General features: G+C 39.9%; 1 protein-coding gene across 6 annotated transcripts in view; it reads left to right on the forward strand.

The window, feature by feature from the left end:
• LOC124788247 (neurexin-4) overlaps positions 1 to 17,104 on the forward strand; it is a 545,350-nt gene that overhangs the window by 322,403 nt on the left and 205,843 nt on the right. For all 6 annotated transcript variants that reach the window (XR_007016075.1, XM_047255435.1, XM_047255434.1 and 3 more), the window contains exons 17-18: positions 15,834 to 16,068; positions 16,225 to 16,419. Coding sequence is in view for 5 of the 6 variants with exons in the window: in XM_047255435.1 (XP_047111391.1) it covers positions 15,834 to 16,068; positions 16,225 to 16,419 (430 nt within the window). In the remaining variant the exon portion in view is untranslated. The remainder of the gene's footprint in view (positions 1 to 15,833; positions 16,069 to 16,224; positions 16,420 to 17,104) is intronic.

The following is a 17,104-nucleotide window of genomic DNA, read 5'->3' on the forward strand; positions in this document are numbered from 1 at the left end:
CTTGAGTAGATTCATAGCCTTACACCAAGTAATGATTAAAGAGGGTAAGTATGATGTATCAGTAAAACTATGTAATCCAGAATTCAGTGAACACAAGATAGGCTAAATGGAACAAATATTCTTACTGAGTGCAACAAAAATCACTTAAATGAAGTATTAAGTAATGGACATTGGTCATATATCTATCATATACAAATGTAGATGAACACTCTAGGCTTGCATTTTGGACCAACCTTCTCTTTATGCATAGAAATATTAGTGACAGAAATGCAAATAACTGGACCACTAATGGAATGCTAGAAAAAAATAATACAGCATGGAACAGTTAAGTCTTACAATAGATGAATACACATACTACTAAAAAGTATTCAGATAAAGTTGTTAGACAAACTAAGAAAACATGTAAGGATATTTAAATACTTTGCATTAAAAAAGACCATTCACTGAAAAGCAAAAGTGTTTATTAATCAAGGAGGTGTTGGGTGGTAGGACTGTGCAGGTCTTGCACCTTGATCTACCACAGGGATATGATCCCTGTGGCAAGGGAATGGTGGTGGAAAGTGGTATGGGGATGGACTAGGATGTTGTGTAGATTGGGTGAGTGACAGAACACCACTTTAGGAGGGTTGGGAAGGATCTTGGGTAGGATGTTCATCATTTCAGGGCATGATGAGATATACTCAAAGCCCTTTTGAAGGATATGGTTCAGTTGTTACAGTCCAGGGGATATTGGGTGATGAGGAGTGATTTCCTTCATAGCTGATTCTCAGGATATCTCAGTGTGGACTAGGTTTGGAGGCTACTGCCTGTTTTCGAAGGCCTTTGCGAGACCTCCAGCATGCTTGGCAAGGGAGTTCTTGTCACTGCAGATACATCATCAACAGGTGGTTAGGCTTTATGAGAGAGATTTTTTGTTGTTGAAGGGATGGCAGCTGTCAGAACACAGGTACTGCTGGTGGTTGGTTGGTTTAATGTAGATGGAGCCATCAGAGTGGCGCAGGTCAAAATCCAGGAAGGTAATGCATGGGGTTGAGGATCAGTTGAAGTGGATGGGAACAAAGGTGTTGAGTTTATGAAGGAATGTGGATAGGGTGTCTTGGCCCTGAGTCCAGATAATGAATATATCGTCAATGACTCTGAACCAGACTACGGGTAGGGTGTTTTGGGAGGCTAGGTAGGTTTCCTCTAGATAGCCCATAAACAGGATGGCATAGGAAGGTGCCACACAGCTACTCATGGCAGCAGATTTTTTTGCATACCTTCCTTTCAAAGGAAAAGTAGCTGTGAGTCAGAATATAGCTGGTAAGTTGTATAAGGAAGAAGGTCATTGGTTTGGAGTCTGAAGGACACTGGGAGATGCACTGTTCAACAGTGGCATGACCATGGGCATGAGGGATACTGTGTATAGGGAGGTGGCATCAACAGTGATGAGTCAGGATCCATGCTGTATTGTGCAGTTCTTCTGATAACAACCTAACACCTTCATTCATCTATTTCCTGCACCATTTCCCATTTCTTAATGATGTCCCTACCCCAAAGGACCTTTGCTCAATCAATATGCATCAGTTCAGAAGTGTATCTCTATCCTTGACTAACACCCTACTCTTTAAATGCTGTTTAACTCGTGTAAATCCCCCCCCCCCCCCATAATAGCCTAACCATAAAAATCCCATTCTCTGGATCCCACCTTCCTTTCGTAATGACCTTCACCTTTCCAGATTCCGCTAGTACCTATGCCTCACAAACCTGGTACTGCAGAAACATCTCTTCACATCTGAGGCATCACAGAACCACCTCTACTGCCTCCTCTGGATACTTGTACTGTGCAGGCACAAACATTTCTGAAATAGAAACCCTTGTGCTACAGCATGTGGAGGATCATTCCAGACACCATCTTCATAAATTGTCCAACCTGCTGATGTCCTACTACTATCTTGTGGCATCACTATCCAACAGTTCCCCTCATCAACACCTCTAATCAACCCAGAATCTGCCTAGCTGATCTCTTCCATTTGCCACATTGTCCAGAAGTCCCCCCAATACACCATAAAACCCAGAACTGAAGCAAACCCAAAACATAGTTGTTTATATTACCATCAAAACCCTCAGGCCCAATGTAGTTTCAGTCCTATCCAAAGGTCTCATCTTAAGCCTCAAGCTCAAGCTTAACCAAGCTGAACTTGTCAAAGACATACCCTCTTTCTACTGACCCCTTCAGTGGAAATACTTCTTTGCCATCAGTTCCTGTACCATAAGCTAACCTAATCCCAACATTGAACCTTAGCTCTTCCACTTGAGACCACAATCCAATGTCATCCTACATACCTCCCACCTAACACACCCATATCAGCTTTCAATAATTTCTTACTTCTGATTTGGCCACAATGTGCTTCCCCAAATCCTTTCCTTAGAACAATAACCTTTCAGTAGTAAAAGGACAGCCATACACAAACTGAAAACAGATCCTGGTAATGATTCACAGTGCCTACCTGACAGAACGCTTCCACCAACTGTTTGACTCCTCTACCTACAATCTCTGCATTAGTGATCTCAACCCAGAAGTCCAACGCAACCTACTGAAATCCATAGGCTGTTCCCTGAACCTCTCCCCTGAGCCCACCTCCATTCTCACCCCAACAATAACCCATACACCCACCTTCTACATGCTCCCCAAAATCCACAAACCCAACAGTCCTGAAAGTCCCATTGGAGCTGGCTATTAATCATTTACTTCACGAGCTTTCCACTATCCCCACCCTTTTACCTCCTGGATTCTTACTCGTCACTGTTGAGGGCACATTCCTATACACCAACATCCCTCATGCCCATAGCCTTGCTACTATCAAACACTGCACCTTCCAATGTCCTTCAGAGTTCAAACCCACCACCCTTTTCCTTATACACCTTACCAACTATATCCTGACTTACAGCTACAAACAAATTTGGGGCACTACCACGGGTGCCCATATTTCACCCTCCTATGCCACTGTGCCAACCACCCTATTGGTCTTCTGGAGGAAACCTTCTAGGCCTCTGAAAACTGCCAACACCTACTCTGGTTCAGGTTCATTGATAATATCTTCATGATCTGAACTCAGGGCCAAGACACCCTATCCACATTCCTTCACAACCTCAAAATCTTCTCTCCTATCCACTTCACCTGGTCCTCCTCTAGCCAACCTCTCTGGATACTGACCTCTGCCTCTCTGATTGCACCGTCCACACCTCTGTCCACATTAAACCCACTAACCACCCACTGTACCTGCAGTTTGACTGCTGCCAACCCTTCAACATAAAAAACTCCGTGCCATACAGGCTAGCCAACCATGGATATTCTATCTGTAGTGACAATAGCTCCTGTGCCCAGTTTTGTGAAGGTGTCATCAAGGCCTTCACAGACAGGCACTACCCTCAAAACTAGTCCACAAACAGATTTCCTGTGTCATATCCACACATACCCCCAGTTCTACCATTATCCCCAAGAATCAGCTTCAAGGAGCACCCCACTCTTCACCCAATATTGCCTTGGACTGAAACAACTGAACCTCACCCTTTGTCAGGGCTGTGAGTATCTCTCAGCTCGCCCTGAAATGAGGGACATGCTACCCAAGATACTTCTCATCCTTCTTAAAGCAGTTTTCTGTCACCCAACCAACCAACCTACACAACATCTTCATCCATTGCTATGCCACTCCCACTACCAACTGCTTGCCATAGGGACCATATTGCTGTGGTAGAACAAGGTGCAAGACCTGCCCAATCTATCCACCCAGCTCCTCCCGTTCCAGTCCTGTCACAGGCTTATCCTCATCCATCAGAGGCTGAGTCACCTGTGAAAGCAACCATGTCATATACCAACTCTGCTGCAAACACTGCACAAACCAGCTGTCCACAAGGATTAAGGGCCACTGCTAAACTGTTGCCAAGAACAAACTTGATCACCAAGTGGCACAAGTTGTGGCTGAGCACGGTATGGTCAAATTCACTGGCTGCTCCTCAACCCGGGCCATCTGGATCCTTAATTCCACCACCAGCTTCTCTGAACTATGCAGATGAGGGTTATCCTTGCAACATATCCTCTGCTCTTTTAATCACCATGGCCTCAATCTCCAGTAACCTACTGTCACTGCACCATCTACCCACTGTTTCTCATTCCTCTGCCCTGTCACCCAATTCCAATTCGCATCCTCACATCATCTTCAGCATGCACTGCTCCCCAACTTCTCTGACAACTATGTATCGCGTACCCAGCCCATATACCTGCCACCCCTCCTTCCTAGCTGGCAAACCAGCCACTAGACATCCACCCACAGTCGCTCTCTCTGCCTCTCGCTTCTCTGTCCCTCTACCCACTCCATCCAACACTACACCCATCACAACCCTTGCCAAAAAGCAGGGGAAAACATTGTTTTGGCTTATAACAATAAGAAAACTTTTCATCCCACAGAAATAGTAAACATTTTCAAAAATTGTTATACTTTGCATCGCAGAGATTCGGCACAAAAACACTCCACCACAAAGATGCAACCAGACAGAAACAAAGATTTCATACAAAGCTCAATGTTTATTACTAAAATGACCAAAGAAAATGTATTAAAAGCTATCAAGGAACCAAATAAAATACTCACCTAGCATTGATGGTATATGCAGCCTGGTCCAAAAGAAATGGTTACTGAAGTTAATTGAACCCTTATACATCTCCAGTCACAACTTTTCTGCAAGTGCTGAAAACATAAAAAAATCATACAAATCATACCCATTCACAAAGTCAGGGCTTCTACAGTTTTTACACTCTGCAGCTTCCTCTAGTACCATGGATCTTATTCCCTGGTGTCTTAACATATGTCCTATCATCCTGTCACACGTTTTTGTTAGTGTTTTCTGTATAGTCCTTTCTCATTCCTTAACTTGTCAGCCCAGCTAATTTTCAACTTCCTTCTATAGCACCATATGTCAAACACTTTGATCCTCTTCTTAAGTGTTCCTACTGTCCTTGATTCACTATCACACAGTGATATAATCCAAATGTATATTATCAGAAATTTCTTCCTCAAATTAAGCGCAATGTTTGATACTGGTAGACTTATTTTGGCCAGCAATTGTCTCTTCACCTGTGATATTCTGCTTTTTATGTTCTTCTCGCTTTGTCTGTGAGGTGTTATTTTGCTTCAATTCCTACACTTTGTCTACCTATTGGTCACCAATTTTGGCATTAAATTCATCACTAATCTCTTTTCTGCTACACCTCATTACTTTGATCTTTACTTGTCTTACTCATAATCACTGATCTGTTCATTCCTTTCAACAGTTCCTCCAATTTTTCTGCCCTTTCAATGGGAATAACAATGGCATTAACGAATCTTATTATTGTTATTCTTCCAACCCAAGTTTTAATCCCACTTATGAACCTTTCTTGTTTGATTTAAAATGCTGCACCCCCATCTTACACCTTCTTAATCTGAGCACTTTATTCTTGGTTTCCCATTTTTATTCTTCTCTCTTGAGTTTTGTATGTATTCTATATTACCCATCTTTCCCTGCAGCTTACTTATAATTTTCTCAAGAATTTCAAATATCTTGCACCACTTTACATTATTGATCACTTTTCCAGGTCAATGTCTTTTCATATTTCATAAGCCAAATGGTTATCATCTATCGGATCCTGAATTTTATTTTCCATTCTGCTGTGTAGTAACTGAGTGAGGTGGTGCAGTGGTTAGTACACAGGACTCACATTCAGGAGGAATAAGGTTCAAATCTGCATCCAATCATCCTGGTTTAGGTTGTCCTTGATTTCCCTAAATTGCTCCAGACAAATGCTGGAATTGTTCCTTTGAAAGGGCATGGCTGATTTCCTCTCCCATCCTTGAAACGCTCTGAGCATGTGCTCTAATGAATTTGTTGTCAACAGGATGTCAAACTTAAATCTTCCATACTTCCTATCATTCCATACATTATTCGTGTCAGCAACTTGGATACATGAGATGTTAAGCTGATTGTGCAGTAGTTCACCTACTTATCTGCCCTTCCTATCATTTGGATTGTGTTTAAGATATTTTTCTGCTAGTCTGATGCTATGTCTCAAGTCTCATAGATTCTACATGTCAACTTGAATGGTTGTTTGATTGCCATTTCCTCCAATTTTGTTAGAAATTCTAATGGAATGTTATTTATCCCTTCCGCCTTATATGATTACAAGTCTGCCACAGCTCTGTTATACACTGATTCTGATGTGGCATTCCCTGCATCTTCCTTGGCTACTTCCATTTCTTCTTATATTCTTATATTACACCAGACAGTTCCTCCCCATTGTAGAGGTGTCCATTGTAATTTTTCCATCTGTCTACTCTCTCCTCTGTATATAATGATGTGGTTCCCATTGCACTTTTTATGTTGATGGCCTTGTTTTTAATTTCACCAAGCATTGTTCTGACTTTTCTATATACTGAGTCAGTCCTTTGATGATGATTTCTTTCCTGCAGCCATTCCATCATAGCTTTCCTACATTTCCTCTTTATTTCATACCTAAGTGGCTTGTATTTTTGTATTCCTGTCTTTCCTTGACCAGTTTTGTGGTTCCTTCTTTTGTTTGTCAGTTGATGTATTTCTTCTGTTACCAAAGATTTCTTTGCAGCTGCCTTCCAAGTACCTGTCTTCATCTGTACAAATTCTGTGATGGCCCTTTTAGACATTTCCATTCCTCTTCAACTGAATTGTTTACGTGGTATTCATTGTCACAGTATTTACTGCCATAGAGAACTTCAAACACACCTTATTGTTCTTCTTTACTTCAATATCCCACTTTTTTGTACTTCAGTATCCCACTTCTTTCCACATTGATTCTTCTGAACAAATCTCCTGGACTTCAGTCCACTCTTCATCACTAATTATTTTTCCTAATACATGCATTCAAGGAAGTAGTAGAATTACACTTTCTCTAAAAAATTGTCTGCGTGACATTCTTTGGTTTACTTCTAACCTTATCCTACAGTCTGAAAGATTTCTCATGTGCTTCACAGTTTCATCAAAATACTACTCCGTATTTCAGTCTGAGTGAGCATATGCAAAATGTATAATCCCAAGAGTATTATGTGAGATACAGTCTCTTAATGTTTTTATAATGAAACATGTCTTGTTCAATTTTCTTTCATATAATCTGCATGTATAGCCCTTTCTTGTTCTGTTGTATCCACATGCCAAGAAAATTTGTTCTTTTTAGCTTGATAATTGCTTGTCCATTTAGTACAATATTGAATTAGCTGGTGTCCTATTCTGTGTGGTAAATACATTAATAGCAATAGTTTATTCCAATTTTATAAATAAATTGATTGCCTCAAAGAAACCTACTACTTCTCAATTGTAGTTTTAATGTTTTCTTCTGGTATTTCTTCTGAATTTCCTGTTCTTAAGATGATTGTTATAAGAGTCAAGGGGCACAAAAGGGAAGCAGTGGTTGAGAAGGGAATGAGACAGGGTTGTAGCCTATCCCCATTGTTATTCAATCCATGTATTGAGCAAACAGTAAAGGAAACAAAAGAAAAATTTGGAGTCGGAATTAAAGTCCAAGGAGAACAAATAAAAACTTCTAGGTTTGCTGATGACATTATAATTCCATCAGAGATAGCAGAGGACTTGGAAGAGCAGTTGAATGCAATGAACAGTGTCCTCAAAAGAGGATATAAGATGAACATCAACAAAAGCAACACAAGGATAATGGAATTTAGTCAAATTAAATTAGGTGAAGCTGAGCGAATTAGTTTGGGAAACGAGACACTTAAAGTAGTGATGAGTTTTGCTATTTGGGAAGCAAAATAACTGATGGGGGTCAAAGTAGGGAGGACATAAAACATAGACTGGCAATAGCAAGAAAATCGTTTCTGAAGCAGAGAAATTTGTTAACACCGAGCATAGATTTAAGCATCAGGAAGCTTTTTCTGAAAGTATTTGTATGAATGTAGCCGTATATGGAAGAGAAACAAGGATGATAAACAGTTTAGACAAGAGGAGAATAGAACCTTTTGAAATGTGGTGTTACAGAAGAATGCTCAAGATTAGATGGGTAGGTCACGTAACTAATGAGGAAGAATAGAATCGGGGAAAAGAGAGATTTGTGGCACAACCTAACTAGAAGAAGGGGTCAGTTGGTAGGACTTATTCTGAGGCATCAAGGGATCACAAATTTAGTACTGGAGGGAAGCATTGGAGGTAAAACCCATAGAGGGAGGCCAAGAGATGAATATAGTAAGCAGATTCAGAAGGATGTAGCTTGCAGTAGTTACTCAGAGATGAAGAGGATAGAGTAACATGGAGAGCTGCATCAAACCAGTCTTTGGACTGAAGACCTCAACAACAACAACAAGATGATGGTCTCATCAGCAATTTTGTATATTTTTATTGTTACTGTCATTTGTTTTTCAATCATTTAACATGGAATAAAAACAGGATTGGTCCCAATGGGCCCTTGTGGCTCACTGTGTCTGATTGCTGATAGATCTAACTGATAGGTATTAACTGTGTCATTTTCTTTGTGTGTTATCCCTGTGAGTTTTTTTTTTTTTTTTGGGGGGGGGGGGGGGGGGGGAGGCAGGATTAAATCTAGTCGCATGCTGCCCCTCAGTGTCTAACTTCTCAATCTGTTGTAGTAGCATATCATGGCTGATTGTATCAAATGCCTGTGTTAAGTCTAGAAATATGCTTTAAACATGTTCATATATATCTATTCCCTGTAATGCTTTGTACAGAAAATAAAATATCACTGTTTCAGTTGAATTGTCTCTTCTGAATCCATGTTGGCATTTTGTTAATGTGTTATATTTAATTAATAAATCAGGAAGGCTGTAAAACTTTTTTCAGGTTTTTTTTTCGGGGGGGGGGGGGGGGGGGGGGGATTGTCACCACTGCACAGCTGCCTTTTATATGAAGTAGTTTCACTTTTGATAATCTAGAAAGTTGCCAACAGATAAGGGCAGATTTATAAAACAAATCCATTGTTATGATATTTTTTATAAACAAATCTGAAATGTCATCTACTCCTGCAGTGTGTTCAGCTTTTAGTAGCTTCATTTCTAGCTGTATTTTCTGTATGTCAGTTGGCATGAGCAATACTATCTTATGTAGCTACTTCACGTTCCACCTTATATGTGTGTAATTTTTATGAATGATATTTTACTCAAGAAGCTTTTCGCCATTATAATTAAATAAACAAAAAATAAAAATTAAAAATTAATCAGTTTAATCAGCTACATCTGTTGGGTTGCTGGTAGTTTGCAATTTTTCATTCAGCTATCTTTCAACAAAGTTGTATGAATATGTCATTTTCCAACAATCTGCCAGTTTTTATTACTCTTCTGAGTATTGCTTTACACTTACAAAAATTTTTGTCAAATTGAGATGTTTTACTGCTTATTTCAGAAATACTGTAGAGGAACTGTTTCTAAGCATCTGATTTTCTTATACCTGAAAGGATACAGCTCTTTCTGTAGGTTTCTAGTTTTAAGTGAAAAGTATGTATCAAAATATTGTTTGTGTTTGAATACATCAAATTTAGCGGATATGCTTCATGGACTATTAATTTGCTCCCTTGACTCTTCATTTAAATATGGCCTAAATCCTTTAAATTCCTGATCACTGTAATATCTACTTTTGTACATTGTTGGTTTCCTATGTTGGGTGTTATTACTTTCCTATTGGAAACTTATACTCTGGTCATAATGGTCCCCCACTCCTGTCTTAAGTGTTTCTGAAGTGTATTGATGTTGATTAGCACTAATCATTATTTTATCTATAATTGAGTTAGCATCAATATTTTCTCATTTAGGGGAATGTATTCTGATTTTTATGTTGCAAGACACTACGTATTCATCATCTAAGTGCTTCCACTGTGTCATGTGCTAAAGTCTACACTGAAGTTATCACAAATGTGTATAGTTTGCTTATTTTTTACATGTTTCATTAATGTATCTTCTGTGAGTTGTAGAAAATTCCTTACGTCTCCATCAGTAGACCTGTAAAGGTATGATACAGTTATTCTGATTATTGATATTTCTGTAGATCATACTTGAAAATCTTTTTCAAATATTCAGTTTCTAGCACAATGAAATTGCTTACTGCAGGAGCAGTCTGCCAATTCACAGCACAGAAACATGCAACAGAAAACAGTATTCACACTACCTTTCTAACTTTTGCTCTTTCTCTTGTAAAGTACATACATACACAATCACACAGGCACACACATGCACATTCCTGCGATCACAGTAAGGCTGATTATTGATTATTGAGGACAGTAGCCTAGGCAGATGGAGCTACAAAGAGGGTATGGAAGAATGCACAAAGCAAGGATTGGGCAACAGGATAGTGTGTAGTACGTCTTTCAGCAGATGACACAGTGGCTGTGCAAGGTGAAAAGAGCTGAGAGGTAGAGCATATGAGAGACAGAGACAGGGGGCCAGGAAGAGAGAGGAGGAAATGAGAGGAAAGTGGAGATGAAGAGGGAGCAGTGAACGAAGAAAGAAAGAAAGGGAGAGTGGCGGAAAGGGGAAGGGGTTGAGAGAGAGTGAATGCTTACATGGAGGGAGGGAATGGTGTGAACAGAAGGGAGAAGGGTAAGATAAGTTGAGACAGTGGAAAACAGAGTAGTAGAGGACTAGGCCAGGAGGATTACAGGAGTGCAAGATGAACTGGAGAGAGTCAATTCCCACCTGTGTAGTTCAGAGGAACTTGTGGTGGAAGCGAGTATCCAAATGGCCTGTGTAGTGAAGCAGCTGTTGAAGTCATTAGTGTTGTGGTGTGCAGTATGTTTGGCTGTTGGATGGTGGAACTCGAGGTTTGCCACAGTCTAATTGTGGCCATTCATGCAAGAAGATAGTTTGTCACTCATCATGCCCAGATAGAATGCAGTACAGTTATTGCAGCATTGCTAATATGGCTTTAATTTGTTTGGTAGGAAATGTCTGTGATTGATCTGCTGTAGGAGGTGGTGGGCAGGTGTATGATGTAGGTCTTGCACCTGGGCCAACCATAAGGCAATGATTCATGGTGTCCTGGTTTGGGAGCAGGATTGGAATAGATATGGACAAGGATATTCTATAGATATGGTGGATGGTGGAACACTATGTTGGGTGATGTGAATAGGGTTCTGAGTAAAATATTCCTCATCTGACAGAATGATGACAGATAACCGAAGTCCTGGTGAAGGATGTGGTTGAACTTTTCAAGGCCAGGGTGGTACATGGTCGTCAAAGGAGTGCTGGTCCTTGGCTGGTTAGCAAATTTACTGGTATCAAAGGAGGAAATGGCACAAGGGATATGTTTATGAATGAGACAGATTGAGTACCCTGTTGCTGAACATGCTTCACACTACAACACAAATGACTTCAACAACTGTTTCAGTAAATGGACTATTTGCATGCTCTGTTCCAGCATAAGTGTCTTATAACTAAGCAGGTGGGAATTTGGGAATTCTGTCTCCAGCACATCCTGTGTTTTCGCAACCCCCTGTCCTAAACCTCTGTTAACCTGTCCTCTCTCCCCTCCCCCCTCTCTCTCCCTCTCTCCCCACTCTCCCACTCTCTCCATTTCCACCCCTCTCTCCCTCTCCCCCCCTCTCCCTCAGCTCCCTTTTCCACCCTTTCCCTTTCTTCCTTTTCATCTCCACCTTCTTGTCCTTTCCTCCGCTCCCCTCCCTTATTCCCTTCTCCCTCTCCCTATCACTTACGCATTCTACCCTCTGAACTTCTTTTGTCTTGTTGTGCAGCCACTGAGTCATCTGCCAATGGACCTCCTTGCACTGCGCACTATTTCTTGCTTTCCTACCCCCTCCTCATCTGTATTATTCCCTGCTTGCCTCCCCCCCCCCCCCCCCTCCCTCACCACCATGTGCCCAGGTAACTTCCCTTAGTGACTGATAATCAATAATCAGGCTATTCATGACTGGGGGAGTATGTGTTTGGGTGTCTGTATGGTTGTGTGTGTGAACATGTGTCATTTTACTAGAGGAAGAGCAAGTGCTCAAAAGCTGGTATGAGTACTGTTTTCTGCTACATGATTCTGTGTGCCATACATCTTTCTGCCATAGGTGAGTAGTGGCCCTATTCTTACTTTATGTATTTTTCCATCCAGGAGTATCCATTGCTGTTTTTCTGTTAGTAACAACTTTTTGTTTGGTAGAAGCAGTTAGTCATCAAAAAGTATGTTAACAAGGCTGAGAACTACTGTAGCTTTCCAACAAATTCTTCTTTTTTGGAACTGTAGGGTACACATACATATGCATATATAAATAGACCCACACACACACACACACACACACAGCTACACTGTCCTCGTTAACTATATTGTGCCAGCATTCCAGCTTGCTTGTGGTGTGAGGTTGTGTCAGGTGATGTGGATGAGGGGAGAAAGGAGTGGGGAGCAGGAGGGAGGTGGGGATGAGTGGCTAGTAGGGAAAGGCAGCAGGTTCATGGGACATGAATGTAGTACTGGCATTGATTTCCTCAATCTGGCCACAGTGCACAGCACATGATTATATAGAGGAGGGAACTGGGAGAGGGAAATAAAACAGACAAAGGAGAGACAGTGGGGAAGAGAGTGGGAATGCAAGAGTAAAGTTAGGATTCTGTGCTCTTGTCCAGGGATGGAGGTGGTTGTGGGGGAGGGGGCTAGTTGAAGATGAGGCTGGGAGGATTATGGGATAAAAGGATGTGTGCTCTATAACTCTAAGAAAGGTCTGTTCTGAAAGCTAGCAATGTTTTCTGCTTGTTCATGTGTCATGTAATGACCCATGCTATTTGGTGAGTTTTTACCTTTACTCCTTAAATTATTCACATTCCACCAGGATTTTTCATTAGCATATCTACTGTTACTATTGTATCCTACCTCAATCCCACTGCCTGTGGTCTCAGGCAACTGAAATAACAGGCAGCTTGGGTTCAGTTGCCTGAGACTGCAGTTGTGTGTGTGAGTTGTGTTTGCATGAGTGTGTGTATGTGTGTGTGTGTGTGTGTGTGTGTGTGTGTGTGGATATGTGTGTCTGTTGCTGAAGAAGGCCTTAATGGCCCAAAGCTATAATTGTGAGAGTCTCTTTGTTGTGCCTATCTGCGACTCAGCATCTCTGCTATATGGTGAGTGGCAACTTTCCTTCTCGTTGTATTATAGGTTGATAGTGTGATAGTTCTCACACTTTTCTGCTGTTAATATCTTCAGGACTGTGTGGATGATATTTTTCTGACGGTCTGACGGTACATCTGCAGACTTATAGATTCTACACATCAACTTGAATAGCATTTGGTTGCCACTTCCTCAAACAATTTTAGAAACAATGAAGGGCAGTAGTCAGTTACTTCCATCTTATTTGATGGCAAGTCTTCCAGAACTTGGTTAAACTCTGGTTCCAATACTAGATCCTCTATGTGTTCCATGTCAGTTCCCATTTCTTTTTCTATCACATCATCATGGTTCTTCTACATACTCTTTCCACCTGTGTGTTCTCTCCTCTGCACATAATAGTGGAATTCCTCTTGCACTCTTAATGTTGATGACTTTGCTTTTAATTTACCAAAATCCATTTCAACCTTTCTATATTCTGAATTAGCTACTCTGATGACCATTTCCTCTATAACATTTTCTGTGAGACTGTAATCTTGTTGTAGTGAGTCTGTGTAAATTTGCATAACTTTTTTTCAGATTGATAACTCTAAAAAATTGTTTCACTGTTGTTCATGATCTCAGTGTGATTTTCTCAATGTACCTGAAGGAAAGTAGCTGATAAATCTGATCATATTTCAAGTGCTGTGGTGCTGTAGGTTTCCTATAAGGGTCTTTTTCCTCCTTTGATACCTAAAAGACTGCCATTGACACCATTTTGTCTATTTATTGTGTGCATATTTTGTTTCTTCGTTAGTCCTAGTTAAGAGTGGTATTCAACCAGTGAAGACTGATCATTCAATATTGATTCTATGACTCTGATTTACAGTATGTATTTATGTTAATCTCAAGGGCTGTAGATATTAAACATTAAAAAGGTGATGATTACACTGGTAAAGCAGTGAATCTTAATAATGTCTTCAGATTACAGATCCATCTTGTAAACACTCCAGTTACATCTTTTTTTTAAAGAGTTAAATGATTTATATTGTTTCCTATGCTGTCAGGGTTCTAAATGTATGTCTGGCAAGGCTTTCTAAAGGACAGTCTTTCTTTAGGTGCATCACAGTTTATTTGATTGTTGAATCATCTTCTGCATGCTTAGGAACATCTCTCACCTTTCAGTCATTCAATGTGGCCTTTTCTACAGATTCCATTTTATTCAGTCCTCTATATCTGATCATGACTTGTGTTTCACAATCCCATGTTTGAATTCCCCCAGAGTCTGTTTTGATTTCAGGCATAATATTACAAGTGTGCTGTCTGTGGCTGCACAGTCTTTAGATTTTTGCTCTCATATGTTTTATAAGAACCCAGTAATGTTTTGTTCGAGACCGCTGCTGCTGAACATCTGTTGGTTTTAAGTCTGAGTTTGTTAGGCAGGAATTGCACTTCAGTTATTCTTAAGCAGTGGTGCATATTAAAATAATTGTTTTCCAGTATTTGACATTCTAGATCTTAAACATATTGTGTCTGTGACAGCAACAAGATCAGTCTGAAATTCCTGTAGTGGAAAGTTTGGTGACTTCCTGTTTTATTTTTACGTGAAGTTTGGAAAATACATGGATATGGATTTCAGATCAAAGAATTTACAGTGGCCTGTAAGGTGTCTTTCATTTTATGTGTCCTCCAATGTGCTTGATTTGTATGTCTTTTCTGTGCCTATCTCCACATTAGAAATCACATAATTAGATTTTTACCTACTGTTCTCAGATCCTGATGCTAGTCTTTGAGTAGACTACCACCAGGATCTGAGAACAGTAGATGAAAATCTAATTATGTGATTTCTAATGTGGAGATAGGCACAGAGAAGACATACAAATCAAGCACATTGGAGGATAAATAAAATGAAGGGCACCTTGCAGACCACTGTAAATTCTTTGATCTGAAATCTGTATCCATGTATTTTCCAAACTTTACATAAAAGTAAAATAAGAAGTCACCAAAGAGTTATCCCGCTGGTAGTCTCCTCCAAGGGTTTCCATAAGTCTTCAACTTTGTGTAACTTTCCTACTATCGTTATTAATCTGAGCAAGGATGTCGTACAAAGCAAATATTCTACTGTCAAATGTAGGACTAAGTGGTGAGGTCATTTCAGAGGTAGGATTAAATTTGAGTACTGAATGTATAACAGTTTTTTTTACTTGTAAGGTGGTCAGCAAAATAATTAGATTCCTTTTGATCCTAATGGACAGTTTTCTGAGCAAATATCACTTTTATCTCTGAAATGTGTTTCCTCTGGAGGTTTCCTTTTTTCTTTCTTTTTTTCCCTGTTGGAATAGAGATTTTGATAACCTCTGTTTATTCCCCATGTCATATTCCTTATCTCACAGAATCTGATGGTTGGAAGAATCTAGAGTGTATGGGTCAGGGCCTGGGACAGTTGTGTTAGTATGTCTCCCAGCATACTTCTGTTGCCAGTCATAATCAATTGCTGGGACGATCATCATGTCATAATCATGAAGCTACAACTGTATTATTATGCTGGAGAGATCTCTCTTGGCTCCATCACTTTAATCCTTTCAGTACCTATTACATGCAGAGTTAGTGCTAATGTTATGTCTATTACTATTAATATTATTATTGTTATCATTATTTTTATGGTTATTATTTATCAATATAGTATTGTTTTGGTGTTTTCTGTAAGCAAAAATTATGTGCACAAGTATAGATGAATGGATTTTAACCTTGTTTAGGATGTGCGTAGTTTGGCAGAAAAAGATTTCAAGTTGAAGATCCAGTACCGGGAATTTAGCCCTGAGATGTTACAAGAACTGATCTCCCATTCCTTACGCTGTAGCCAGCATATAAAGTATGATTGCTATAAGGCACCATTGGAGCTACATTCCGCTACATGGTTCCAGTCATCAGCAAACAAACAAATTGTTGACTACATTGGTGATGTAAAGAAAGGAACGTGCCCATGTGCTGGTAACTATGATTAAATCACAATTCAAAGAACTGTATTTTAAATGTTTATAGTAACTTGAAGTTGTAAAAATCTTCATTATGATTGTATTGTGAAAAATTATCACAGTCTGTCTGACTTTCTGTACCATAAATTCAGTGCATTTGTTTACTTTGCAGTGAACAAAACTTGTATTGATCCAAAACAATCCTGTAACTGTGATGCAAACGAAGCACGATGGCATACAGATGAGGGTCTCTATACATCTCCTAATACATTAGGAATCACTGACATGATATTCCTACAACAAAAGGAGCTGGTTCATGATTCACAAGGTCGCATAACTCTTGGACCTCTGGAATGTGTTGAAACGAGTAAGGCATAATATTTATTTTAGTGCTTACCAACACTGTAAGGTTTTAAGCTACTTTTAAATAGCATTTAATCCATTTTATTTCCTATATTGAAGTACATAATTTATAAAAAAAACCTATTGCTTGCTTTATTTGGTGCACCGATTGTCAATTTGAGTTTTTGTTTCCTTGGGCAATAATTTTCCTTTTGTCGTGTTGTGTGGTGAGTTGATTGTAATTTTCCCTCACTGTCATAATATGATATACTTGGTCCAGTCACATTAATGTGACTACCAATTATGTTTGATGTCAATAAGCAATAACCACTCACAGACGGCAGGTGGCAGCACTAGCAGTGGAGGACATATAAAGCTTGTTGGCGGGATGCAGAAAACAGTGCAGTCTTTGGCATAATGCAGAGACAGAGCAATTTATTTGATGTACAAAGAGGTATGATCATTGGCTTTCAGGCCAAGAGTGGAATCATTTATGAAATGACGAACTTTATAAACTGTTCACAACTGTTGTGGTTGAAGTATAACATGTACAGCAAAATGGCACTACCGAAAACCAGCGCCAAGGCAGCTGTGGAGCCCGTGTTCCATAGATGACAGGGGTGAATGAAGGCATGTACAGGTGACAGGAAAACATGTACAGGTGAATAGACATGCAACTATTGAGCAACTGATCATCCAGATGAACCAGG

Source organism: Schistocerca piceifrons, chromosome 3 (genome assembly GCF_021461385.2).
Source record: "Schistocerca piceifrons isolate TAMUIC-IGC-003096 chromosome 3, iqSchPice1.1, whole genome shotgun sequence".
NCBI classification, from domain to species: domain Eukaryota; kingdom Metazoa; phylum Arthropoda; class Insecta; order Orthoptera; family Acrididae; genus Schistocerca; species Schistocerca piceifrons.